Here is a 27,495-nt window from a genome sequence, read left to right on the forward strand (position 1 = left end):
TGACCATATAGTGAGATGTCTGTCTCCCAACACTTTAAAGAAAATTAGTGAAAAATTTGGTAAATCTTTATGTATGGTTTTGGGACTACAATATATATTGAGGATGTAAAACTGTCCAAATGTAGAGCTAGCTAGCCATATGCTAGCTATGGGGATACATTAATGTCCAAAATAAGTCTAAATTGTCAAAACCAAAATGGTCACAACCATTTTTTTTAAGCTTCATTTCGGTTATTAACATTATTGTTTTGTTTATTGATTCTTGATTGTTATTTCTTTACATTTAAAGAAAGAAAAAAACTGTCTTTTACTTTTCCCTGGAAGTCAGAATAATGCACAGCATTGGACAAAACCTCTCCTTTGGCCCCAAATGGAAAAAGCTACACAGTGGACAAGGTCCTGACCTTAATCCCTCCCCCCACAAAGGTTACACAGCGACACAGTGTACGACGGAGTGCGCGAGAAGCTTGGTCTGTGAATACAGGGAAATGTGGCCATGGGTCAGAGCCTGATGGTAAAATGCTGAAAAGACTCTTACACAACCTGGAGGCGTGTTGGGTCATTTTCCCGTTGAAAAACAAATGATCATCCCACTAAGCCCACTTTGGGCTCCCGGGTGACGCAGTGTTCTAAGGCACTGAATCTCAGTGCAAGAGGTGCTGGTTCGAATACAGGCTGTATCAAATCCGGCCGTGATTGGGAGTCCCATAAGGTGGCACACAATTGGCCCAGCGTTGTCCGGGTTAAGCCGTTATTGTAAATAATAATTTGTCCTTAACTGACTTGCCTAGTTAAATAAAGGTTCAATAAAATAAATAAGCCCAAACCAGAGGGGATTGAGTATCACTGTGGTAGCCATGCTGGTTAAGTGTGCCATGAATTGCCATAATATGGACTTGGTCTTTTACCAAATAAGGCAATTTGCTGTATACCCCCCCTAACTTGTCACAACACAACTCAAACACATTAAGGAAAGAAATTCCACAAATGTACTTTTAACAAGGCACACCTATTAATTGAAATGCATTCCAGTTGACTACCGCATGAAGCTGGTTGAGAGAATGCCAAGAGTGTGCAAAGCTGTCATCAAGGCAAAGGGTGGCTATTTGAAGAATCTCAAATATATTTTGATTTGTTTAACACTTTTTGGGTTACTACCTGATTCCATACGTGTTATTTCATAGTTTTGATGTGCTCACTATTACTCTACAATGTAGAAAATCGTAAAAATAAATAAAAACTCTTGAATGAGTAGGTGTTCTAAAATGTTTGACCGGCAGTGTATATCTACGTCACAGGATATGGACACCAAGGTAAACCAAACTACATTATTTATTGAGTGGGTGCTAAACCTTTGGCATCCTCCCACAGCTACTGTGTGGGCAGTCGTGGCTCGCTGTGGAAGGGCAGAACTCAATAGAACCAAGGGTCCCCTCTCTGCAACCTCCCATCTAAAAACAACATGGAGCCTTACATTTGGCTGAGTCGACACACGGTGGTCCCATGTGGTACACCTCACCTCGTCTGAGGCCTGTCGCTTCACAAAATAAATAAATTACTTTTTGGCTGTCCCTGATAATACTGGGCATATTTTGCTGACCGGCTAATACCGGTGTGTTACACAAAATAAGCAATGTCGGCTTTTTAATGTGGTGGCTACTAGGTCTAATTCGAACACAGCCCGTGTATTGTAAAGTAAGAGTCATTTCATGATGAAAATAAACCCTTGTGTGTGTGTTTGTGCATATCTTATTGTTTGTATTGCTCTTAAAGGGTAGGCCTGTGTGTATATGTAATGCCGTGGGTATTCTTGAATGGTATGTGTGTACAGTATAGATGCATATTGCACAGCCATTTGTGAATAGATCATCATTTTGTAATTACACTATTTCTATGAATTCATGGTGGGTGTTCATTTCAGACTCAAATACATGACTGAGCCTTAAGCTATAAACAAACACTTGAGTGAAAAACAATTCACGTAACTAAACAAATTGAAATCTCTCTCTCTCTCTCTCACACACACACACACACACACACACACACACACACACACACACACACACGGCCTGGAGGTGACTGTTCTCTTTAGATGTGTGAGGTAAAAACGACCCCCTCAGGCCAGTTTTCCTCTTGTTTCTCCCCCAACTGAAGGAAGAGAGTCACTATCAATCTCTAGAGCGCACTTGTAGTGGCAATGATGCAGAACTAATAGCTTTTAATCCTGCCGCAGCTGACAATTTGGATGCCGGTTCTCGCAGACAAAGAGGACCAGAATCAATGCAAGGGGAGAGAAAGAGCGAGCCATGGGAGGGAGATATAGACAGGAAAAGAGCATGGCAGAGAAGGAAAAGAGAGAGGGAAATAGAGAGACAGTGAGTGTGAAATAGTGAAGGAGTCATGATAGCTTACTTCTGAGAGGGTGGTGGTTGAACTTGGTGGGCCATGAAGCTAAAATATCCCTCGGGTACAGCAATCCTTGAAATGAGCAAGACATTATGCTTAGTATTTACACCACACATCAGCATTAAAGGTGTGGTTCAACACTCCCCGCTCAGGAATTTCAAAGCAAGAGTGAATGTGTGTCCCGAGAAAAGGAGGTTGGACACACACAAACATACTGGGGGTCCATACTTCATAATCACTGGGCCGTCATCGACTCCATGTTCCACACACTCAACGCCGCGTTCTACAATCAGCCTTTATTGATTCAGACAGGCAGGGGCGGGAACCTAGCACTAGCACTGAGCCAGACTGGGAGAAACGTCCCAAAGTGGGAAAAAGGAGCATGTCAACCCAATGCAATTATGGCTTTTAATGAACGCCACAGGAACGCTCAGTCGCGAGGTAATTGGGAAATTAGGCCTAATTGCTCGTCAGGCAGAGCGGATTCACCTCTCGCTGGTATTTGGGGTAGGGATCAGCCTCGGCTCTCGTCGCCGTTGACAACGCCTCATAAGCGGGATTGATTGTCACCTCTGCGTTGTTTTCAACTTTTTCGATGGGACAGAGAGAGGAAGTCCATTAAAACAATCAAAGAAATGAAACTTACAAACATCTCAGATTTTGTTCTGTTTGGAAATGTCTGGTGAGTTGAGGTTTCAACGTTATAAAGCGTGAGATCACAGGTTGCATTGGCAGCACTGAACCCAAGTCTCTAGAATGTTTAACTTTCATAATCCTGACAAATACACTCTGCCTGAACAAAACAAATCAGCAGTCTCTTAATACAGACAACTAAACCTTAAACCTGATAAATATACTGTCTAAAACTACTAATGACGAATTGCTCAACACAAACTACTAAAACTAAACCTAATTTTTGTTAACAATGACTGCCTTCATTCCAGACCATAGGTTGGCCTTCATTCAACTGAATAAGAGGACTGTTGAAATTGAGAAGTGAGTTAGACTAGGCAGGTTAGTCGCAGTGAAGCTCTGGGAGCTCCGTAAGATAGAAAAAAATCTTGACTTTATGATCCATATAAAAAAAAAATGTTTAAAACACTAGAAGGAATCAAAAGATCTTCAGCTCTGGAAGGGACTGAAAAATAATTACTTACTCGGAATACGATTACAAAAAACATACGATACTGTTTAAATTCTATTAAAAACTCTTACAGATACTTTATTTCTGAAAAATGTAATAGCATGTCCCGTACAGAAAGTAAAATGGAAGAATGAAAAAGTGAAAAGGAAACGCTGGGATAAATAGGCTTAATTCCAGCTTAATCAGCTCAAAGCTTCAAAACTGTAACGTGAAACACCAAAGACTGAAGCAGAGTACAGGCTTAGTTAACCATGGTGGGTAAGCCAAAAATAAGACCCCCACGAGGCTGCTACACACCAATACTACAGCCCACCCACCTCTGCATAGGTTAGGGAGAGAGAGAGGGAGGGAGAGAAATAGAAGGCGAGAGACAGAAAGAGAAGGTGGGAGAGAGGCCAGGAGGGAGTGAGAAAGGGGGACGTTGAATGAGAGAGGAGGACTTATGGGGGGGGGACGACACACAAACTGCGAAAATGGGACAAATCAAATGAGCGCTTTTTATTTTCATCAGCGTTTAGCCTTCGGCCCGGGATCTGTCAGGGATAAGTGATGACAGCGGGCTTTCCGGCGGCCCGCTCTGGAATGCCGCCACATTCCGGACCCCCGTTCCCAGGGAAGAGGGAGAGAAAATTAATAATTATCATCACGGATAACACCAACAGGGAGCAATTCATCATCACTCCCCTTTTGCCCGACCGCGTGTCGGCACGCCACGTGGCTCGACCAGATACTATTATACAGCAGGGGGGAGGAGGAGTGTGAAAGGGGGAGACGGGGGGAGTGGAAAGGGGGGGAAGGGAGGGAGATCTAATACGCTTTTGATGGGGTTTATCCAGGCGTGGAGGCTTCCTCCACAGCTAACTCACGGGAGGGTTAGTGTGAATGTGCCCCTCCTCCTATCCACCCCGCTCTCCAGGCCCCAGTCTGCTTGGTGAGTAGTGCTGAACACAGCGCACCTACCTCCCTACTCTACTCAGGCCTGCTCCCATCTCCCACTGTTCCGCCGCAGTGCCTGCACACATACACACACATTGGGTAGAGAGCAGGAAATGTGCGACTCCAGCGGCTCTCACACATTCTGAAGTGAGTATTGAGGAGAATGAGCAGTTTGTACTAGATTAATACTTGGACCAACAATGTCAAATTATTTAGTGATGTGTGCATAACCAAAATGAAAATGTCTACTCTACTGGACCATTTTAACAAGATACACATTAAGTTATGTTATTATTCAGTTGTCCTTTCAGTTATTCCCCATACTTGTTTCAACGATTTAACACTGTACTTCATTATTCTAATGACAGGTGTGTATAACGTGGGTGTTCAGGGTGGCCAAACAAATACGCCAATCGCCAATTTTTGTTCTTGACAGATCATTACGAATAACACTCTTCAGAAATACAGCCCATTCGGAAAGTATTCAGACCCATTTACTTTTTCCAGATTTGTTACATTACAGCCTTTTTCAAAAATGTATTAAAGTTTATTTCCCTCAACAATCTACAGATAATACCCAATAAAGACAAAGCAAAAACAGGTATATAGACATTTTTGCAAATGTATTAAAAATGCAAAACTGAAAGATCACATTTACATAAGTATTCAGGCCCTTTACTCAGTACTTTGTTGAAAGACATTTGGCAGCGATTACAGCCTCAAATCTTCTTGGTTATGATAATACAAGTTTCTCCCATTCTTCTCTGCAGGTACTCTCAAGCGTTGTCAGGTTTGATGGGGAGTGTCGCTGCACAGCTATTTTCAGGTCTCTCCAGAGATGTTTGACCGGGTTCAAGTTCGGACTCTGGCTGGGCCACTCAAGAACTTGTCCCGTAGCCACTCATGTGTCGTCTTGGCTGCGTGCTTAGGGTCATTATCCTGTTGGAAGGTGAACCTTCGCCCCAGTCTGAGGTCCTGAGCGATCTGGAGCAGGTTTTCATCAAGGATCTCTCTGCTCTGTTCATCTTTCCCTCGATCCTGACTAGTCTCCCAGTCCCCGCCGCTGAAAAACATCCCCACAGCATGATGCTGCCACAACCATGCTTCACTGTAGGGATGGTGCCAGGTTTCCTCCAGATGGGTGGCTTGGCATTCAGGCCAAAGAGTTCAATCTTGGTTTCATCAGACCATAGAATCTTATTTCTCATGATCTGAGAGTCCTTTAGGTGCCTTTTGGGCTGGCATGTGCCTTTAACTGAGGAGTGGCTTCCGTTTGGCCACTCTACCATAAAGGCCTGATTGGTAGAGTGCTGCAGAGATGGTTGTCCTTCCCCAGACCTGTACCTCGACACAATCCTGTCTAGGAGTTCTACGGACAATTCCTTTGACCTCATGGCTTCGGTTCTTGCTTTGACATGCACTGTCAACCTTATATAGACAGGTGCGTTGCCATTCAAAATCATGTCCAATCAATTGAATTTACCACAGGTGGACTCCAACTTGTAGAAACCTCTCAAGGATGATCATGGAAACATGATGCACCTGAGCTCAATTTCCCATAGCAAAAGGTCTGAATACTTATGTAAATAAAGGACCAGGTTTTTATTTTTAATACATTTGCAAACATTTCTAAAAAACAGTTTTTGCTTTGTCATTATGGGGTATTGTCTGTAGATTGATGAGGGAAATGTTTTTTAAATCCATTTTAGAATAAGGTTGTAATGTAGCAAAATGTGGAAAGGGGAAGGGGTGTGAATACTTTTCATATGCATTGTATGCTATGTGTGAGGCATGGCGTTTCCTACACCCTACAGACATGCAAAAAACATACAAAAAAATATCCCGAACCCCCCAAAGTGTATTTATTACAGATGTGGCCGATGGTTGAGGCCTAAAAGTCTAGATGACCTTTAATAAATTCAACAAAGTTGTCAATAGTGACCCTCAAATAACAGAGAAATATGACCAGTGCCTTCCGTTTGAATATTCAAAAAAGGTATTGATGTAATTAAAATAAAAACGAGGGAAAGCTAACTCTTACAGTGACTTTTTCCACATTTTGTTGTGTTACAGCCTGAATGTAAAATTGATTAAATTGAGATTGTGTCACTGGCCTACACACAATACTCCATAATTTCAAAGTGGAATGATGTTTTTTAGACATTTTTACAAATTAATAAAACATTTAAAGCCGAAATGTCTTGACTCAATAAGTATTTAAACCATTTGTTATGGCAAGCCTAATTAAATTCAGGAGTAAAATATATTGCATGGCCTCACTCTGTGTGCAATAATAGTGGTTAACTTGTTTTTAAAATGACCATCTCACCTCTGTACCTTACAATTATCTGTCAGGTCCCTCAGTCAAGCAGACTTAGACACAAAGCCCACAGACTGCAATACCTTGCTATGTGCGGATAGTATGCATCCCCTTCCCCTCAAGAATGGTCTACCATATAGCCAGTTATGCAGGGTTAAACTAATCTGTGGCCACAAGACAGATCTTAACAGCAATGCAAAAAAAAAAACGACAGATGCATTCTAAATGAGAGGCTACAAGGACATAATATTGATGCTGCAATGATAAAAATATCTTAAAAAAAACAAAAAACAAGAGAGGAAAAACTCAACCAAAGAAAAACGCAACCATTCGGAGAAAATGAAAGCCATCCTGAAAAAGCACTGGCATATTCTGCAATCAGACAACAACAAAAATCACACACCTCTTCAAGGAACCCCCACTGGTGGTCTATAAGCGTGGTCACAATATTAGAGATAGCTTGGTGAGATCTGACATACCCCCTGAGCCCACTCAGACACATTTGACACCCATTCCAAATGGGAACTACAAATGTGGTTCATGCGCACAGTGCAATAGCACTACAAAAACATCCTTCAGACACCCAAATACAGGTTGACAAATGTTAGGGATATCATCTCAATGAAAGAGCAAGGGCGTAATCTATATCATCACCTGTTCATGTGGAAAAGCCACGTAGGACAAAGAAAAAGACAATTAAAACAACGCATAGCTGAACACCCGCAGCTCAATCAGGTGTAAGAACATTGACTATCCAGTAGCAGGTCACCATCCAATCTCCTCCCTCAAATTGAGGATGTTGCTCTACCAAGGAGAGGAGGTAACATCGAGATCCTACTACTACAAAGAGAGGCTTACTGGATATCCTATCTAAAAACATTGACCCCTAGTGGTCTGAATATTGACTTTGATCTCAGGTCCTTCTTATTTTTTTGTTTCACCTTTATTTAACCAGCTAGGCAAGTTGAGAACAATTCACCCTTTTTTGAACAAGACTTATAATTTGATATATTCTTTCTACAGCTTATTAGGGTACACCTAATATGTTCCCCCAGTTGATGATTCTTATTATGCATTAAGGTTCAACCAAAAGATTACATGTGACAAATATAAATGAAATAGGAAACAATTAAACATGTGAAAGTGAATTAAACAATAATGTATGCTGATGCTAATATTATGTACAATATTAAATTATGTTTGTATATGATAACCTATATATATCATATGCCTATATATATGCCTAATAGCCTATATATTTCATATGCCATAAACTATTGTTTTTTAACAGTTTCACTCAATTCATTCTAATTAACTTAATCATTATGACACATGCCCCACTATTGTCATTGGTTGCACTAATTGAACTGTTTGTCTACATAACCTGGTTCAAGAGTTCATGACATCACCCTGAAGGAGGCACAGTGACGCCGAAACGTTGGTGATTTACCCCCAAAATTACTGTCCGTTTATATATGGATTGTGCGACTCAATTTTTATAGTTTACTAGCAATGAATTTCAAACACAGATTCAACCACAACGACCAGGATCGGATTCACAAAATACTAATTACAAATAAATAAAAAGTTCAAATAATGCAATTCCTCAAAATGTTCTTAGGAATTCATCGTTTTTAGGAACATCTTTCTTTTGAACTTAGTAAATATCTTTCGTGGCATTGACATTAGCGATGTGCTTGAAACCAATGGGATGATAGGATTTGGCCCATTTTATTGTATCTATTTTTTTGCTTTATGTCTCAAGAATAAAACATGTTTAGTTGGCTCGCAAACACTTTACACACACAAAAAAACTATATTTTTCACAAATTATAACCATCAGACAAGCTACAGCGAAACCAAAAATGGATAACCAAGGAAAGTGCAATAAAAACTAAAGCAAATAAGATCTTGAAGTGATGGTGGAGGAAATAGCAGCCAGGAAAAGGTTGCTGTTGGGGAGACTTGATAACTGCGGGGTCACTGCAGAGACCAAAAAGAGAGGAAAGGCGAGAATGGCCGAGTCGGTCTATGCCGTCGGGTTTTTAAATGTTTTATTTAACGAGGCAAGTCAGTTAAGAACAAAGTTTTATTTTCAATGACGGCCTACCAAAAGGCCTCCTGCGGGGCTGGGATTAAAAATGTTAAATAAAGATATAGGACAAAACGCACATGACGACAAGAGAGAGCACCACAGCAATACGTAAAGAGAGACCTTAAACAACAACATAGTATGGCAGCAACACATGACAATACGACATGGTAGCAGCACAAAACACCGTACAAACATAATTGTGCATAGACAACAGCAAAGGGCAAGAAGGTAGAGAGAACAATACATCACCCAAAGCAGCCACAAATGTCAGTAAGAGTGTCTTTGAATGAAGAGATGGAGAAAAAAACTGTCCAGTTTTAGTGTTTTTTGCAGCTCGTTCCAGTTGCAATCTGCAGCGAACTGAAAAGAAGAGCGACCCAGGGATGTGTGCACAATGTGGGTCCTTTAATAGAATGTAACTGGCAGAACGGGTGTAGTATGTGGAGGATGAGGGCTGCAGTAAGTATCTCAGATGGGGGGAGAGGGGCCTAAGAGGGTTTTATAAATAAGCATCAACCAGTGGGTCTTGCGACGGTTATACAGAGATGACCAGTTTACAGAGGAGCATAGGGTGGCCGAATGGTAAAGAACATCTAGCTGCTCGAGAGCACCCTCCTTACCTGACAATTTATAAATTATGTTTCCATAATCTAGCATGGGTAGGATGGTGATCTGAATCAGGGTTAGTTTGGCAGCTGGGGTGAAAGAGGAGCCAAGTCCAAACCTAACCTTAGCCTGCAGCTTTGATATGTGCTGAGAGAAGGACAGTGTACCGTCTTGCCATATTTCCAAGTACTTGTATGAGGTGACTACCTCAAGCTCTAAACAGAGGAAGTAATCACACTGGTGGGGAGAGGGGCATTCTTCTTACCAAACCACATTACCTATGTTTTTGAGGTTTCAGAACAAGGTTAAGGGCAGAGAAAGCTTGTTGGACACCAAGAAAGCTTTGTTGTAGAGCATTTAACACACAATCTGGGGAGGGGCCAGCTGAGTATAAGACTATCATCTGCATATAAATGGATGAGAGCGCTTCCTACTGCCTGAGCTATGTAGCTGATGTAAATTGAGAAGAGCGTGGGACCTAGGATCGAGCCTTGGGGCACTCCCTTGGTAGGTAGTGGCAGCACATGTTCTGACTTAATGCAGTTCACTCTTTGAGAGAAGTAGTTAGCAAACCAGGCCAAAGACCCCTCAGAGACACCAATACTCCTTAGCCGGCCCACAAGAATGGAATGGTCTACTGTATCAACAGCTTTGGCCAAGTCAATAAAATAGCAGCACAACATTGCTTAGAATCAAGGGAAATGGTGACATAATTTAGGACCTTTAAGGTTTGAGTGACAGATCCATAACATGAGCGGAAATCATATTGCATACCAGAGAGAGTACTATAGACAAAAACAAAGCCAGTCAGTTGGGTATTAACAAGTTTTTCCAACACTTTTGATAAACACAGCAAAATATAAATTGGCTTGTTAGGGTCAGCATGGCAAGGGACAGGGAAGCCGTAAACAAGAAGTCGGCTGCTAAGAAGAAGGGAGCTGAAAGAAGCAGGGAGTTGAAGACTGGAGGGGGGTATCGATCATTCATGTGGACCAGCTCAGGAGAAGGTGTTGTCCATGATAGGAGAGACGGTAGTACAGGGACTGCGGTCGGGCATTGACTCTGACTAATTAGCCAACATAGCTAACGACATTAACATTAACTAAGATAGCAAAGTTCTTCTTTGCAAATTGACGAGCTAATTCTAGCTATATAACACGTCTAGAATATTGTAATATATTCCTAATTACTAGCTAGCTAGATAATGCACATTTCATTTGTTTTCTTTAATTGTCTGGTAGCCAACTGTATCTGTGGCAGTGGCGCCATCAAATGTTCATGTTTACAAAATTATCCAGTTGTGCAGCTAATGTTACACTTGTTTACTTCTCTCATCACAGCAAGCCTACAGCTCTTCAAACTTTGTTGTCATGCTGAAAAAATGTTTTTTGACCTTCCAGAAATAACACTGGACATCATCCACATGCCCATGTGCCCAGATGTGGGAGCCATGGATCGTCATAATCATATGACAGAAGAACAAGCAGGGGTAGGTGTTTGTTTGATATCTCATTTAAAACGTTTATTATTATATAATAGGCCCACAACACATATCATTCCATAACAGATTAATTGTATTTTCTCAACAGATAATCACTGAAGGCACATAGGAGATGCGCCTGTCTCAGATCCATATCCATTATGACACCCCAAGGAGGCTTGCTGGTGTAGATGAGATGGTGGGTGTCCAGAGTACGCTCCTGGGGGAGGTCACGGCCATGCTCAGGGTGCAGGAGGAGCTGCTGAAGGTGGAAGGCGAGAGATTAGCCCTTGAGAAAGAGAAGTTAGCCCCAGAGAAGAAGTTTGCAATGCAGAAGCGAAGAAGACTTGAAGAATAATATTCTAAAATAATTCTGTTTCGATATCATACAAACTTTATGTTTTGTCATGTGAATCTCCTCCTTATGGGGTCATTTCTTGCTAGTAGGCCAGCATTACATCTACCAGCGGCAACATCCTGGTCAGGTACAGCTGGTAGAATGTCAGGTATATTGGGGTGTGGCATCCTGTGTTGTTTGCAGATGTTGTGCAAGGTACATGCTAAGCTTATGATTTTGCATGTTTTTTTCTGGGCTGTATAAAATAACTCCCCAAGAGCGGTCAATGCATCTGAATCTGGACTTTAGGACTCCGATTGATCTCTCTACTAAACTCCTTGTTTTCATCTGAGCATGGTTGTAGTTCTCTTCTGCATCGTTGTTAGTGTGTAGGATTGGTGTCATGAGCCATGTTTTTTGTCCATAGTTTGCAGACCACAACAGTAGTAGGCTTGATGACCAACAACGACGAGACAGCCTATAGGGAGGAGGTGAGGGCACTTGGAGTGTTGTGTCAGGAAAACAAAGGAGATGATCGTGGACTTCAAGAAACAGCAAAGTGGTCCACCCACACGGACAGTGTGGTGAAGAAGGCGCAACAGCGCCTCTACTACCTCAGGAGGCTGAAGAAATTTGGCTTGTCACCTAAAACCCTCATAAAGTTCTACAGATGCACAATTGAGAGCATCCTGTCAGGCTGTATCACCACCTGATACAGCAACTGCACTGCCCACAACCGCAGGGCTCTCCAGAGGGTGGTGCGGTCTGCACAACGCATCACCGTGGGCAAACTACTTGCCCTCCAGGACACCTACAGCACCCATTGTCACAGGCAGGCCAAAAAGATCATCAAGGACAACAACCACCCAAGCCACTGCCTGTTCACCCCGCTACCATCCAGAAGGTGAGACCAGTACAGGTGCATCAGAGACTGAAAAACAGCTTATATCTCAAGGCCATCAGACTGCTAAACAGCAATCACTAACTCAGAGAGTTAGGGCTATCGACCAAAAAAAGATATAGCTTTTCTTTTCTATCGATCTTCAAAAAGAACTAAATGGAACACAAAATCACTAATTCAACATGGTGGAGATAAAAACACAGCAGACATAAGGCACAGTATGTGGGTATGTGTGGTTGTATTGAGATGGATGGTGTGGTGTGTGTTTTTTGTTGTTTGGGAAAGTGTGGCGTTGAGTGAGAATGGAAATGGTTGCATTTCCCAGATGTATGTCTGTGAGCAGGGGTTGTGAGAGCTTTCTATTTTGTGCAGATGAGGGATATACATTTTATATTGAATTATACTTATATATTTACATCTAATGTATTTATTTATGGTCCTACATATACTGATGGAACAGTCCACAACCCAACACCAGCTTTTCTTAAAGTATGGGTCGCGACCCAAAGTGGGTCTCGGACCTGTTAATGGTGGGATGCAACGTGTCAGAGTAAATTTGTAATTATTTCTTTAATTACTGGAATTGATTTGGCCAAGTGCATCTGTGCTCTCTGTTCAGTGCGCTCTCTGCTTAGCAGCGGCCTCTGCTCAGTTTGGCAGCTATGCGAGTGGTAGATGCCTGTGTTCTTCACGGATCAACTGATATTTTTTCTACAGTTTTCTTGAAGATCACTCCGCGACATACGATGCAGCGCTGTCGTTCAGCAGCAGATGATGCACTGTCAGCCAATGACGTGTCCTTCCCACTCGCCATCACTCACCACTGTCATCAAATGGACTCATGCTAGCCACAAGTTCTGACTGAGCTCAATTGTCATGAAACGCAAATACAGGGATGGGTTTATCTCTTTCATACAAACTTTGAGAAATAACGTGGAAAGCGCACACAAATTAATAAAACAATACGTCCTGACAAAACATCCACTGCATGATGGTAAACCCTGGGAGTTCTTTCAGAACAGGGCAGAATGCTTCAGGAAACAGTGCTTCGACAGCGGAAAAGTAAGTCAACTAGCAAGGCATTGTTGTCATTTTATAACAGGTGATGATCAGCAGAAATAAAGGAGTACTATCTCTCATAGTAGTAGATGTGAGCTTATCTTTCAAACAATCCCCTGGCCTTGTACACAGCTAATAGCTAACATTAGCCAAACAGGCTAGCTTGTTACTGATGGTGCAACCCTTAGTAACAGTACAGATTAAGATGAAAAATGATCAGGCCTACTATAAATCTTCCTGTAGAAATTATTATTGAAAACTAGTCTAAGTTGGAACTTGCTGTTAAAATACAAGTAATAATTAGTATTTTGAACTGGAATAAAGTGATTGAGGCAAACACTCACACAGTTCTGGGTTGCAGCAGGAAGCGGTCTCCTGTCTGACTGCGAAAGCAGTAGATGTTCTGATCCAGTTTGGTACCACATACCTATGCAAGTCAGGGGTCTCAACTCTGACATACTCAAAAAAACAAGAACAGAAACAGTCTTATCGCGGAGTATGACCTCCGCGTTGCACTGTCAAAAACTGAGCCCAGAACAGACATGCTTGTGGAAAACTTCAACCAGCCCCTCATTAGGACTGGTTGTGTGTGTTTTCTGGTCTACATCTGTGTGATGTGTTCAATCTGTTTATTCTAGTTCAGAATAAAAAAATACGCATTGTATTTTAACAGCAACAGTTCAAACCTAGATTTTATTTTAACAATTTATACAGTAAGATCTACAGTAGGCCTGTTCATTTTTCATCTGTATTGTTACTTAGGGTTGCACTATCAAAAAGCCTGTGTGTGTGTGTGTGTGTGTGTGTGTGTGTATGTGTGTGTGTGTGTGTGTGTGTGTGTGTGTGTGTGTGTGTGTGATTCATCTGTGTGATGTGACCAATCAGTTTATTCCAGTTTAGAATGAAATTGAATTATTTTAACAGTTCCAACCGAGACAGAAATGTAAGAGTGTTTTTAATGGTGGAAAATAAACATGCATATATATTTATAAAGACAATTATTTTTTATTTGTTTTTGTCTATATTGCATTTGTTTTAGGCATAAGGGCAATGAGATGTACCAATATTTATGTATAGTTGCATATTTTCCTAAGCTTTGGTCCCAGGAAAATACAAGATTTCTAATTTGGGTCCCAGGCCGAAAAGGAAAATCTAGGGGCAGTATTTAATTTTTGGATGAAAAACGTTCCCGTTTTAAACAAGATATTTTGTCACGAAAAGATGCTCGACTATGCATATAATTGACAGCTTTGGAAAGAAAACACTCTGACGTTTCCAAAACTGCAAAGATATTATCTGTGAGTGCCACAGAACTGATGCTACAGGCGAAACCAAGATGAAACTTCAAACAGGAAGTGAGCAAAATTTGAGGCGCTGTTTTCCATTGTCTCCTTATATGGCTGTGAATGCGCAAGGAATGAGCCTACACTTTCTGTCGTTTCCCCAAGGTGTTTGCAGCATTGTGACGTATTTGTAGGCATATCATTGGAAGATTGACCATAAGAGACTACATTTACCAGGTATGTGGTAAATGTTGCCTTTGCCTGGTGTCCTGCGTTGAAATTGGTGCGTAATCTCCAGCTGCAAGTATTCTCCCATGTGATTCAGAGGAGAAACCAGACTTCCACGAACGATATATCATCGAAGAGATACAGTGCCTTGCGAAAGTATTCGGCCCCCTTGAACTTTGCGACCTTTTGCCACATTTCAGGCTTCAAACAAAGATATAAAACTGTATTTTTTTTGTGAAGAATCAACAACAAGTGGGACACAATCATGAAGTGGAACGACATTTATTGGATATTTCAAACTTTTTTAACAAATCAAAAACTGAAAAATTGGGCGTGCAAAATTATTCAGCCCCTTTACTTTCAGTGCAGCAAACTCTCTCCAGAAGTTCAGTGAGGATCTCTGAATGATCCAATGTTGACCTAAATGACTAATGATGATAAATACAATCCACCTGTGTGTAATCAAGTCTCCGTATGAATGCACCTGCACTGTGATAGTCTCAGAGGTCCGTTAAAAGCGCAGAGAGCATCATGAAGAACAAGGAACACACCAGGCAAGTCCGAGATACTGTTGTGAAGAAGTTTAAAGCCGGATTTGGATACAAAAAGATTTCCCAAGCTTTAAACATCCCAAGGAGCACTGTGCAAGCGATAATATTGAAATGGAAGGAGTATCAGACCACTGCAAATCTACCAAGACCTGGCCGCCCCTCTAAACTTTCAGCTCATACAAGGAGAAGACTGATCAGAGATGCAGCCAAGAGGCCCATGATCACTCTGGATGAACTGCAGAGATCTACAGCTGAGGTGGGAGACTCTGTCCATAGGACAACAATCAGTCGTATATTGCACAAATCTGGCCTTTATGGAAGAGTGGCAAGAAGAAAGACATTTCTTAAAGATATCCATAAAAAGTGAGAACATAATATACAAGGAAATTCTCAAAGCTGCTAATGAGAACCTTGGCGAAACTGTATCTAGCCGGTGGGGACTCCGGTGGGGTGCCCCCACCCAGGCAGTGGCAGTGCTGGCAACACTAGCTGCAGTAACCCATGGGGAGGGGGGGTCACACTCGGACATTCAGAGAGGGGGCATATTATTGTGGCAGAAAATCAAAGGTCTGACTGCACAGAGATTCTTGGGAATATGGTTACTACGGGGGACCATGTCTGGGTGTTTCAGGGGAAAGGGGGTATATCTGACCTCCGTCACCTAGGACGTGACAATGGTTTATCAAATCTTCTCATTTCTGGCCATTTTTTGATCAGTTTTGCAGGCCTTCTCAAACAGTGCAACTGTATACGCATTGGTAAATCAAGACCTTTCTTGAGCTGGGCTCTGGGATAGTCCAACTGAATATGAGTCTATGGTTGTTGTGGGGGAAAGGGGTTGAGTGTGTGTGAGTGTGTATCCCACAACTGTTGCAAGGGAGTAAAATATGTTACAGACAATATAAGATGAATCACAATAATTGTTTGCTAAAACAATAACTGCTTGCCATAATGTACTTTCGGATATGAAATATATATATATATATATATATATATATGTATGTATACACACACACACACATTTTTTTGAATGCCTATATATAATACAAATCAAGTTGAGGGAGATGTAAATGCATTTGGCGGTTGATCTGCTTCTGTTCTGTGGGAGGCACTGTGTGCTCTTTTCGAAGAATGGGTCCCGGTCTTTCCAGGGCCATGGGATCCGAGGGGGTCGGGGGTGGTCTGCCGGGCATTGGGATAACAACCCAAATCGGGGTGAGGAGTTTTAGCAGGTGGAAGAGTGGGGACCAATTGGAGGTTTACTTAGTAGTAATGCAAATATCATGGTACAGTTGAAGTCAGAAGTTTACATACACTTAGGATGGAGTCATTAAAACTCGTTATTCAACAACTCAATTTCATGTTAGCAAACTATAGTTTTGGCAAGCCGGTTAGGACATCTACTGTGTGCATGACATGTCATTTTTCCAACAATTGTTTAAAGAGAGATTATTTCACTTATAATTCACTGTATCACCACAGTTCTAGTGGAGTGTTACGTTTACATTAAATTGACTGCGCCCTTAAACAGCTTGGAAAATTCCAGAAAATGATGTCATGGCTTTAGAAGAATCTGATAGGCTAATTGACATAATTTGAGTCAATTGGGGGTGCACCTGTGGATGTATTTCAAGGCCTACTTTCAAACTCAGTGCCTCTTTGCTTGACACCATGGGAAAATCAAAAGAAATCAGCCAAGACCTCAGAAAGAAAGTTGTAGACCTCCACAAGTCTGGTTCATCCTTGTGAGCAATTTCCAAACGCCTGAAGGTACCACGTTCATCTGTACATACAATAGTAAGAAAGTATAAACACCATGGGACCACGCAGCCGTCATACCGCTCAGGAAGGAGACGCGTTCTGTCTCCTAGAGATGAACGTACTTTGGTGCGAAAAGTGCAAATCAATCCCAGAACAACAGCAAAGGACCATGTGAAGATGCTGGAGAAAACTGGCACAAAAGTATCTTTATCCACAGTAAAACAAGTCCTATATCGACATAACTTGAAAGGCCGCTCAGCAAGGAAGAAGCCACTGCTCCAAAACCGCAATAAAAAAGCCAGCCTACGGTTTGCAACTGCACATGGGGACAAAGATTATACTTTTTGGAGAAATGTCCTCTGGTCTGATGAAACAAAAATATAACTCTTTGGCCATAATGCCCATCGTTATGTTTGGAGGAAAAAGGGGGAGGCTTGCAAGCTGAAGAACACCATCTCAACACTGAATCACTGGGGTGGCAGCATCATATTGTGGGGGTGCTTTGCTGCAGGAGGGACTGGTGCACTTCACAAAATAGATGGCATCATGAGGATGAAAATTATGTGGATATATTGAAGCAACATCTCAAGACATCAGACAGGAAGTTAAAGCTTGGTCGTAAATGGGTCTTCCAAAGGGACAATGACCCCAAGCACACTTCCAAAGTTGTGGCAAAATGGCTTAAGGACAACAAAGTCAAGGTATTGGATTGGCCATCACAAAGCCCTAACCTCAATCCCATACAAAAGTTGTTGGCGGAACTGAAAAAGCGTGTGTGAGCAAGGAGGCCCACAAACCTGACTCAGTTCCACCAGCTCTGTCAGGAGGAATGGGCCAAAATTTCTTCAACTTATTGTGGGAAGCTTGTGGAAGGCTACCCGAAACATTTGACCAAAGTTAAACAATTTAAAGGCAACGCTACCAAATACTAATTGAGTGTATGTAAACTTCTGACCCACTGGGAATGTGATGAAAGAAATAAAAGCTGAAATAAATCACTCTCTGTACTATTATTCTGACATTTCACATTCTTAAAATGAAGTGGAGATCATAACTGACCTAAAACAGGGAATTTTTACTAGGATTAAATGTCAAGAATTGTGAAAAACTGAGGCTAAATGTATTTGGCTAAGGTGTATGTAAACTTCCGACTTCAACTGTAGGTGTTTCTTTTGTCCAGGTCGGAAAGGGCAGTGTGGAGTGCAATAGCGATTGCATCATCTGTGGATCTGTTGGGGCAGTATTGGAGTGGGTCTAGGGTTTCTGGGATAATGGTGCTGATGTGAGCCATGACCAGCCTTTCAAAGAACTTCATGGCTACAGACTTGAGTGCATCGGGTTGGTAGTCATTTAGGCAGGTTACCTTCGTGTTCTTGGGCACAGGGATTATGGTGGTCTGCTTGAAACATGTTGGTATTACAGAAAATGCCAGTGAAGACACTTGCCAGTTGGTCAGCACATGCTCGGAGTACACGTCCTGGTAATCCGTCTGGCCTTGTGATTGTTGACCTGTTTAAAGGCCTTACTCACATTGGCTACGGAGAGCGTGATCTCACAGTCGTCCGGAACAGCTGATGCATGTTTCAGTGTTATTTGCCTCAAAACGAGCATAGAAGTAATTTAGCTTGTCTGGTACAACCTCATTGATGTCTGGCGAGCACATAATCCTAAATGAAGAGAGTACACTTTCTACTCACAGACGATTTCATACTATTATCTATACCTCTATTTACTTTAATCAAGAAAATAGAAATTCGACATATGAGCTTGTCTGACCACCCCACTTACTACTGCCAACTTCAAATGTCAGAATCTCCTAAAAGAGCCACAAGATGGGATTTCAAAGTTTCATTACTACAAACTACTACATTCTGTGATCATCTTGAAATTGAACTAAATCAATAACCATAAAAAACAAAAATTCAGTTGACAACCCCCGGATTCTATGGGATGCCACCAAAGATTTTGTAAAAAAATAATTAAACTGGCATTTGCATATGGGTTGAATAAATCACAATTAAAGAAGATATCAGAATTGGAAATGTTGCATTCTCAACAAACACTCTTTTCAGACCAGGTAGCTATTACTCTTTCCAAAGTCAAGACAGAACTTAATAAGACAGAGGGCAAAATTAGACTCAACCATTACTTCCATGGTCCCAGTAATTTACTGGCCAACAAGCTACACAGTAATGATCAATAAGATGATACATCAACTATTGAGTCTGAAACAGGGGAATTACTATCAGAACCAATATTAATAAAGCAAAGATTCTCCTGCTTCTATAAATAACTGTACAACTCTGATTGTAAATACACACCAAGCCAGACTAAGTCCTTTCTAAAAGAAATACACCTCCTCGCTGGGAGACAATCTCTCTCATTGAACTCAAAAGGGCATTGGATAGCATGAATAAAGGCAAATAACCTGGATAGGTCTATTTAAAATGTAAGAATCAATTAAGGTCATTAATGCTCAAAATTATTACCACAGACTTTCAAAGGTTCATCAGGAGAGATGTGAATACATATTTTTTTTTTTACTTTTATATATATAAAAAAAATGTAAGGATGCCACCCAGTGTTCTCACTATCGCCCCCCATCTTTGATAGAAACGGATATTAAACTGTTTTCCAAAATGTTGTCTTGAGACTGATCAAAATGGGTCCACACGGTCCTCCTTTGCTATTTTTATCTTCATACATGGAACACCTGGCCCAGGCAATTAGTAAATTGAAGGAATATACACAGACGATATTATACTAGATACTGTATAGACAATGTATATTTTTATTTGTATTGATTAAGGATCCCCGTTAGCTGATTCTAAGGCAGCAGCTACTCTCTTCCTGGGATCCAGCAACATTAAGGCAGTTATATACCATTTTAAATATTACATGACATTACATTTCATAACACTTTTCACAACACATTAAGTGTGTTCTCTCAGGCCACCAGTCCACTATCACATATCTACAATACAAAATCCATGTGTGTAGTGTGTGTTATCATGTGCATATATGCCTGTGTGTCTCTTCACAGTCCCCGCTATTCCATAAGGTGTATTTTTATCCGTTTTTTTTATTGGATTTTACTGCTTGCATCAGTTACCTGATGTGGAATAGAGTTCCATGTAGCCTTGGTTCTATGTAGTACTGTGCACCTCGCATAGTCTGTTCTGGACTTGGGGATTGTGAAGAGACCTCTAGTGGCATTTCTTGTGGGGTATGCATGGGTGTCGAGCTGTGTGCTAGTAGTTTAAACAGACAGTTTGGTGCATTCAGCTTGTCAACATTTCTTACAAAAACAAGTAGTGATGAAATCCACTTTGAGCCATGAGAGATTTAAATGCACATTATTAATGTTATCTCTACGTCTACATTTAAGAGCCAGCCGTGCTACCCTGTTCTGAGCCAATTGTAGTGTTCCAAAGTCCATCTTTGTGCCACCTGACCACACGACTGAACAATAGTCCAGATTAGACGTCGACCGATTATGATTTTTCAACGCCGATAACGATTATTGGAGGATCAAAAAAGCCGATACCGATTAATCAGACAATTTTTTTACTTGTAATAATGACAACAATACTGAATTAACACTTATTTTAACTTAATATAAAACATCAATAAAATCAATTTAGCCTCAAATAAATAATGCAAAAACAAAGTGTTGGAGAAGAAAGTAATATGTGCCATGTAAAATGTGTGCCATGTAAAAAAGCTAACGTTTAAGTTCCTTGCTCTGAACATGAGAACATATGAAAGTTGGTGGTTCCTTTTAACATGAGTCTTCAATATTCCAAGGTAAGAGGTTTTAGGTTGTAGTTAATATAGTATTCATAGGACTATTCCTCTCTATACCATTTGTATTTCATATTCCTTTGACTATTGGATGTTCTTATAGGCACTATAGTATTGCCAGTGTAACAGTATAGCGTCCGTCCCCCTCCTCGCCCCTACCTGGGCTCGAACCAGGAACACATCGACAACAGCCACACTCGAAGCATCGTTACCCATCGCTCCACAAAAGCTGTGGCCGTTGCAGAGCAAGGGGAATAACTACACCAAATCTAAAAGCGAGTGACGTTTGAAACAGTATTAGCGCACACCCAGCTGACTAGCTAGCCATTTCACATTGGTTACACCAGCCATTAGGCTGATAGGCTTGAAGTCATAAACAGCGCTGTGCTTGCGAAGAGCTGCTGGCAAAACGCACGTAAGTGCTGTTTGAATGAATGATTATGGGCCTGCTGCAGACTGCTCTATCAAATCAGACTTAATTATAACATAATAACACACAGAAATACGAGCCTTTGGTCATTAACCTCTTGAACCTCTGGGGGCAGTATTTCATTTTTGGATGAAAAACGTTCCCGTTTTAAACAAGATATTTTGTCACGAAAAGATGCTTGACTATGCATATAATTGACAGCTTTGGAAAGAAAACACTCTGACGTTTCCAAAACTGCAAAGATATTGTCTGTGAGTGCCACAGAACTAATGTTACAGGTGAAACCAAGATGAAATTTCATACAGGAAGTGAGCCAGATTTTGAATGTGCTGTGTTCCAATGTCTCCTTATATGGCTGTGAATGCGCAAGGAATGAGCCTACACTTTCTGTCGTTTCCCCAAGGTGTTTGCAGCATTGTGACGTATTTGTAGGCATATCATTGGAAAATTGACCATAAGAGACTACATTTACCAGGTGTCCGCTCGGTGTCCTCCGTCGAAATTTCACCTGGTTAATATTGCCTGCTAAACTGGATTAGTAGTTATAACTAGTGATTATGATTGATTGCTTTTTATAAGATAAGTTTAATGCTAGCTAGCAATTTACCTTGGCTTCTACTGCATTCGTGTAACAGGCAGGCTACTCGTGGAGTGCAATGGTTAGAGCGTTGGACTAGTTAACTGTGCGGTTGCAAGGTTGGAACCCCTGAGCTGACAAGGTGAAAATCTGTTGTTCTGCCCCTGAACAAGGCAGTTAACCCACAGTTCCTAGGCAGTCATTGAAAATAAGAATGTGTTCTTAACTGACTTGCCTAGTTAAATAAAAAGGTCTAAATATATATATATATATATATATATATATGTTTTAATAATCGGAAATCGGCACCCAAAAATACAGATTTCCCGATTGTTATGAAAATTCGAAATCGGCACTAATTAAATCGGCCATTCCGATTAATCGGTCGACCTCTAGTCCAGATGCAACAAAACTAGGGCCTGTAGGACCTGCCTTGTTGATGGTGTTCTTAAAAAGGCAGAGCACAGCTTTATTATGGACATACTTTTCCCCATCTAAGCTACTGTTGTATCAACATGTTTTGACCATGACAGTTACAGTCCAGGGTTACTCCAAGCAGTTTAGTCACCTCAGCGTGCTCAATTTCCACATTATTTATTACAAGATTTAGTTGAGGTTTAGGGTTTAGTGAACGATTTGTCCTAAATACAAGGCTTTTATTTTTGAAATATTTAGGACTAACTTATTCCTTGCCACCCATTCTGAAACTAACTGCAGCTCCTTGTTAAGTGTTCCAGTGATTTCACTCGCTGTAGTAGCTGACATGTATAGTGTTGAGTCATTCGCATACATAGACACACTGGCTTTACTCAAAACACCTTCACCTAAAACACCAGGCCAAATCTACACTGGAGTTGCTTACCAAGAAGACCGTGAAGGTTCTGGAGAGGCTGAGTTACAGTTGTGATTTAAATCTGCTTGAAAATCTACGCCAAGACCTGGAAATGGTTGTCTAGCAATGATCAACAACCAATTTGAAACAGCTTGAAGAACATTGAAATGAATAACGTGCAAATGTTACACAATCCAGGTGTGTAAGTCTCTTAGAGAGTTACCCAGAAAGACCCACAGCTGTAATCACTGCAAAAGGTGATTCTAACATGTATTGACTCATAGGTTTGAATACTTATCTATTCAAGATAGTGTTTTATTTTTCATTCATCTTTTACAAATGTTAGAATTTTTCTTCCACGTTGACAGAGTATTTTGCATAGATCGTTGACATTAAATGACAAATGCATTTTAATCCCACAACACAACAGAAGTGGAAAAAGTCAATGGGCGTGAATACTAATCTGAAGGCACTGAATGGAATCATTAATTACTTACATAACCCATCTTTATAGAAAAATAATTTTGGAGCAGTGTTTGACGATGACACTTTGGGAACTGTGCTACATAGGAAGAGAACATTCTCTCTCTTTTAGCGCTAGAAACAGCCTAATCAAATTCAAGGTGGTTCACCGTGTCCACTAGTCCAGGGCTAAACCTGGAAGAATATTCTCTGATTTTGATCTTACATGTGTTCCATGTAAAATAGAACTAACCAAACTATTTCAGGTTTTGGTTTTCTGGAATGTTGATATTTAAATATGTCTCTGATATACACTGACCGTACAAAACAATAGGAAAACCTTCTCTTTCCATGACAGACTGACCAGGTGAATCCAGGTGAACGCTATGATCCCTTATTGAGGTAACTTGTTAAATCCACTTCAAAATCAGTGTAGATGAAGGGGAGAAGACCGTTTAAAGAAAGATTTTTAAGCCTTGAGACAACTGAGACATGGATTGTGTGTATGCGCCATTCGGAGGGTGAACAGGCAAGGTAAAAGATTTAAGTGTCTTTGAACGGGGTACAGTTGTAGGTGCCGGGTACACCGGTTTGAGTGTGTCAAGAACTGCAACGGTGCTGGGTTTTTCACGCTCAAAAATGTCCTGTGTGTATCAAGAATGGTTACACCCAAAGGACATCCAGCCAACTTGACAACTGTGTGAAGCAGTGGAGTCAACATAGGCCAGTATCCCTATTAAACGCTTTCAACACCTTGTAGAATCCATGCCCAGATGAATTGAGGATGTTCTGAGGGCAAAAGAGGGTGCAACTCAATATAAGAAAGGTGTTTCTAATGCTTCGTACACTCAGTGTATATGACACTTTCATTGATCCGTCTCCCCTTACAGCTCTTTTTTGGAGTACTACCCATAAGCAACCCCTGTCAAGAATTCAATCTGACATTGTTGCCTGTATCACAGTTATGTAAAAGCAAAATAGTAGATACTCCGTGTGAAATCAGACAGGACTTCCTCATTACTAAGGGGGGGGGGGAATCACATCTCTGATGTCAAGTGGAACTCTGAGGCCCTGCATTCCTGCCTAGTTAAACTCTGGTAATACACACAGCAGGGGCGACTGTAAACTCAGTAACACGCATGGGGTTACGTTATGGGGGCTGCACCTGTAAGGTGTTTGGTGTGACAGTCACCTGGTGTACAACTAGCGATGCTGACAAATAACCAGAGATGGGAGTTTAATGATTTTGCTCGTAATGTGCTCCAAAACACCCCTGAAATTTCAGAGAGCGCCTTCTGTCTGACTTGAAGGCCACTTTTTCTATACGATTTAAATTTGATGGAGAGCAGTTGAAAGACGAATCAAGCAAAAGTGAGTTTCTTCCAACCTCTTCAGCAGTGAGAGACACTGGTGTTAGAACCAACCCAGATCTTTATGAGGCTTTTGAAGTGAGGGATAGTATTATAACTTCTTGTGTTCATTTTCCCCCCACAATTCACAGCAACCAGGGCAATGAGCTCTAGTGGATATTATCATAAAATAATGGCATTGGAGTAATAAAAGTCTTAACACTAGTCTAAAGTAACTAGTCTTAAAAAGTTCAATAAGGACTATTTTATCTCACCAAGGGGAAAATTGGTTGTATCTGGACTATAGACTAGTGCATAGATATTGAACCACAAGACTGAATGAAATTAACCTGCAGTTTAAAAATACATAAAAACATAGGTTTTCACGGCCTACACGTGCGAGGAAAGGAGGAGTGATAGAGTAAAAAGGGGGGACAGAAGGAGGGAGAGAGAGGGGGGGGTATTTGTCTTCTGTGTGCGCGGCGCAGACGCAGGGGTTGTGCTGTTCATTTAATGCAAGGTTAGGCAGGCATCGCTGATGAATGGACTGTCGACAGGAGAACAAAAGCAGGAGCTCCATCATACACACCCACACACATTCTCTCCCTCACACGTGGTCCACGCGCAGGGCAGAAGTTACCAATAGGCAAAGATCTAAGATTAGGCGCCTCTAAAATCCTAACATTAACCCATAAGGGGGAAAACACGAAACTGGCCAGTGGCTATGGAAAATTTCTTCCAACTCCCACAGTCTGCCCACTATCCACAAAACCCCTTTGAAATACTGGTCAAACACAGACACCCAAGGGCCACCCTTAACACCTGTCACCAGAGATTCTGTTAATTGTCAAATGCTCAGTCACTTACAGAGATTTGAAGGAAAAAAATATGCCTGGCAATTTTTTTTTATACAAGATAATTAACACAAAAGCACTAAAAACATTGATTTAAATGACTGTTTTTAGCCCGATCATATCATTTTTTGTTTCACTTTTCTCATTGCACTAGGCTCTAAACCTAGAACAGGTCATCCACATTCCAAGAAAAGGAACAAATAAAAAAGGTGGATGTGTTCAATTATGTGGCCGAGAAAAGAGGAAAAATGAGAGGATGTTTACAAATTCCATTAGATCCACGGGGCCGACCAAGAGCAGAAGCAGATAATAACCAGCTATTGATTAACTTTTGAAATAGTGGAGAGAGACACTGCACAATGCTCTCAGAAATACAATGGGCCAACCAAAGACAAATCACTTGCCGGAGTCCACCAGGGCTATTTCTGCTCTCTGTTCTCTCTCTGTGTGTTGCTTCGCAAATGGCACCCTGTTCCCTTCATAGTGCACTGCGTTTGACCAGAGCACTATGCCGATCAGTCTGTGAGCTTCCCAGAGGAGGGGTAGACAAAGAGTCGCGGTGTGAGTGCCTGCCAGCACAGTACAGAATAGACTAGATGACAGGTGGATGATAGTTCACTCTGTACGGTGAACTGTCATCCACCTATCATCTAGTCTATTCTGTACTGTGCTGGCAGGCACTCACACCGCGACTCTTTGTCTACCCCTCCTCTGGGAAGCTCACAGACTGATCGGCATAGGGCTCTGGTGCCTAAGATTGGTTACGGAGAAGATGTAAACAAGGGGTCTCTGACTCCGGTCCTGAAAGCGTCTGGAAGTGTGGGCTTTTGCTCCACTGCAGCACTTACAAAAATGCTTAAAAATAATCCACTGTACCATGGTTATCACTATCAGTCCAGGTTTATCAGGTGTGTTAGAGCTTTTAGTGTTAGAGTCTTTATTTGGATACTCCTTTTGGTTATAATGTTTATTTTTATTCTGCCCCCCAACAACCCCATACACACAAAGCACGTTGAGAGGCTCAGGGTCAGCCACATTTCAGCACACCTCAATGTAGAGCAATTTTGGGTTTAAGTGCCTTGCTCAAGGGCACATGACGGTGGTTTGTACTCAGGATAAGAGACAGATAAGAGAAAGCAGTTCCCAGTAGGCATTAAATGGCACAGAACGCTTCTAAATGGGGAGGCAATATCTGAACTTGTCCTATAAGAGCACTCAATTCCTGCTGGAAAATGCCAAGTTGTGCCATGACGCAAATCCACCACCACCCCACTGTAGAGTTTTGACCTGATTAGTAATTGGAGAAGGCACCAAAATGTGCATATTTAACATAAAGATTAAATATGCATTAAATGTTTATATTTAAGGTACAGAAGGAACACACCACATATGTAACAAGGTCTCCCTTGTGTGACAAACTCCCTTCACATGTGACGCAACATGCATGTAGTCAGCCACACCTGGGGATCAGGAGGATTGTCTATCCATCACACTGGTGTACCACCCACCTCACCCTTCCTAGCCAATTAGCTGGCCCCATTTATCACCACACCTGTGATCAATCCTCACCGCTGACAGCCTTGATTAACTCAGAAGATTGAGTTAGGTGTGTGTGTGTGTGCACGCGACTCACCGTGCAGTCTGTGCTGTCTGTTATCTTTAGGCAGAAGTCTGATGCAAACTCCAGCTCAGAGAGAGACACTGCGTTACAATCGATTCCCTGAGGAGAGGAGTCCACAAACAAAAGATCAATGCACACACTTTCACAACAAACCAGGAAATTATAACACGCTTTTGGTCTTATCAAGCAAGAAACAGAAGAACAGTGAAGTATCAGCGATACAAGACAACTAAGCACTTGTACTAAAGGTGACTGCCCTTCCCCTGTTCTTGAGTACAATTCACCAAAAACAGAATACTTGCCAAAACAAGAGGTTAGACTCCCCAACAAAGGACTTACATACCTAAAAAAAGTACAACAACTAGGGGTGGTTTTATACCCCTTTTCAATTTCACCTTCTAAAGCACATTCCTTAACATTCCGAGAGGAAAAAAGCAATAACTGTTTGAAAAGGGATTT

At 41.4% G+C, this 27,495-nt stretch overlaps 1 protein-coding gene across 6 annotated transcripts in view; it reads right to left on the reverse strand.

The window, feature by feature from the left end:
- The window catches only part of LOC110526154 (protein arginine N-methyltransferase 3), a 110,136-nt gene that overhangs the window by 27,552 nt on the left and 55,089 nt on the right, over window positions 1-27,495 (reverse strand). For 2 of the 6 annotated variants that reach the window (XM_090238190.1, XM_036980432.2), the window contains exons 13-14: window positions 27,049-27,135; window positions 11,004-11,246 (exon numbers count right to left, since the gene is read on the reverse strand). In XM_090238190.1, coding sequence (XP_090094316.1) covers window positions 11,076-11,246; window positions 27,049-27,135 — 258 coding nt within the window. In that variant the 3' untranslated portion in view covers window positions 11,004-11,075. Of the gene's footprint in view, window positions 1-11,003; window positions 11,250-27,048; window positions 27,136-27,495 lie in introns of those variants that run through there. The other 4 variants (XM_090238189.1, XM_021606803.3, XM_021606802.3 and 1 more) reach the window with 2 other exon arrangements.

Source organism: Oncorhynchus mykiss, chromosome 6, assembly GCF_057628025.1.
Source record: "Oncorhynchus mykiss isolate SJ-2025 chromosome 6, ASM5762802v1, whole genome shotgun sequence".
In the NCBI taxonomy this organism is placed as follows: Eukaryota; Metazoa; Chordata; class Actinopteri; order Salmoniformes; family Salmonidae; genus Oncorhynchus; species Oncorhynchus mykiss.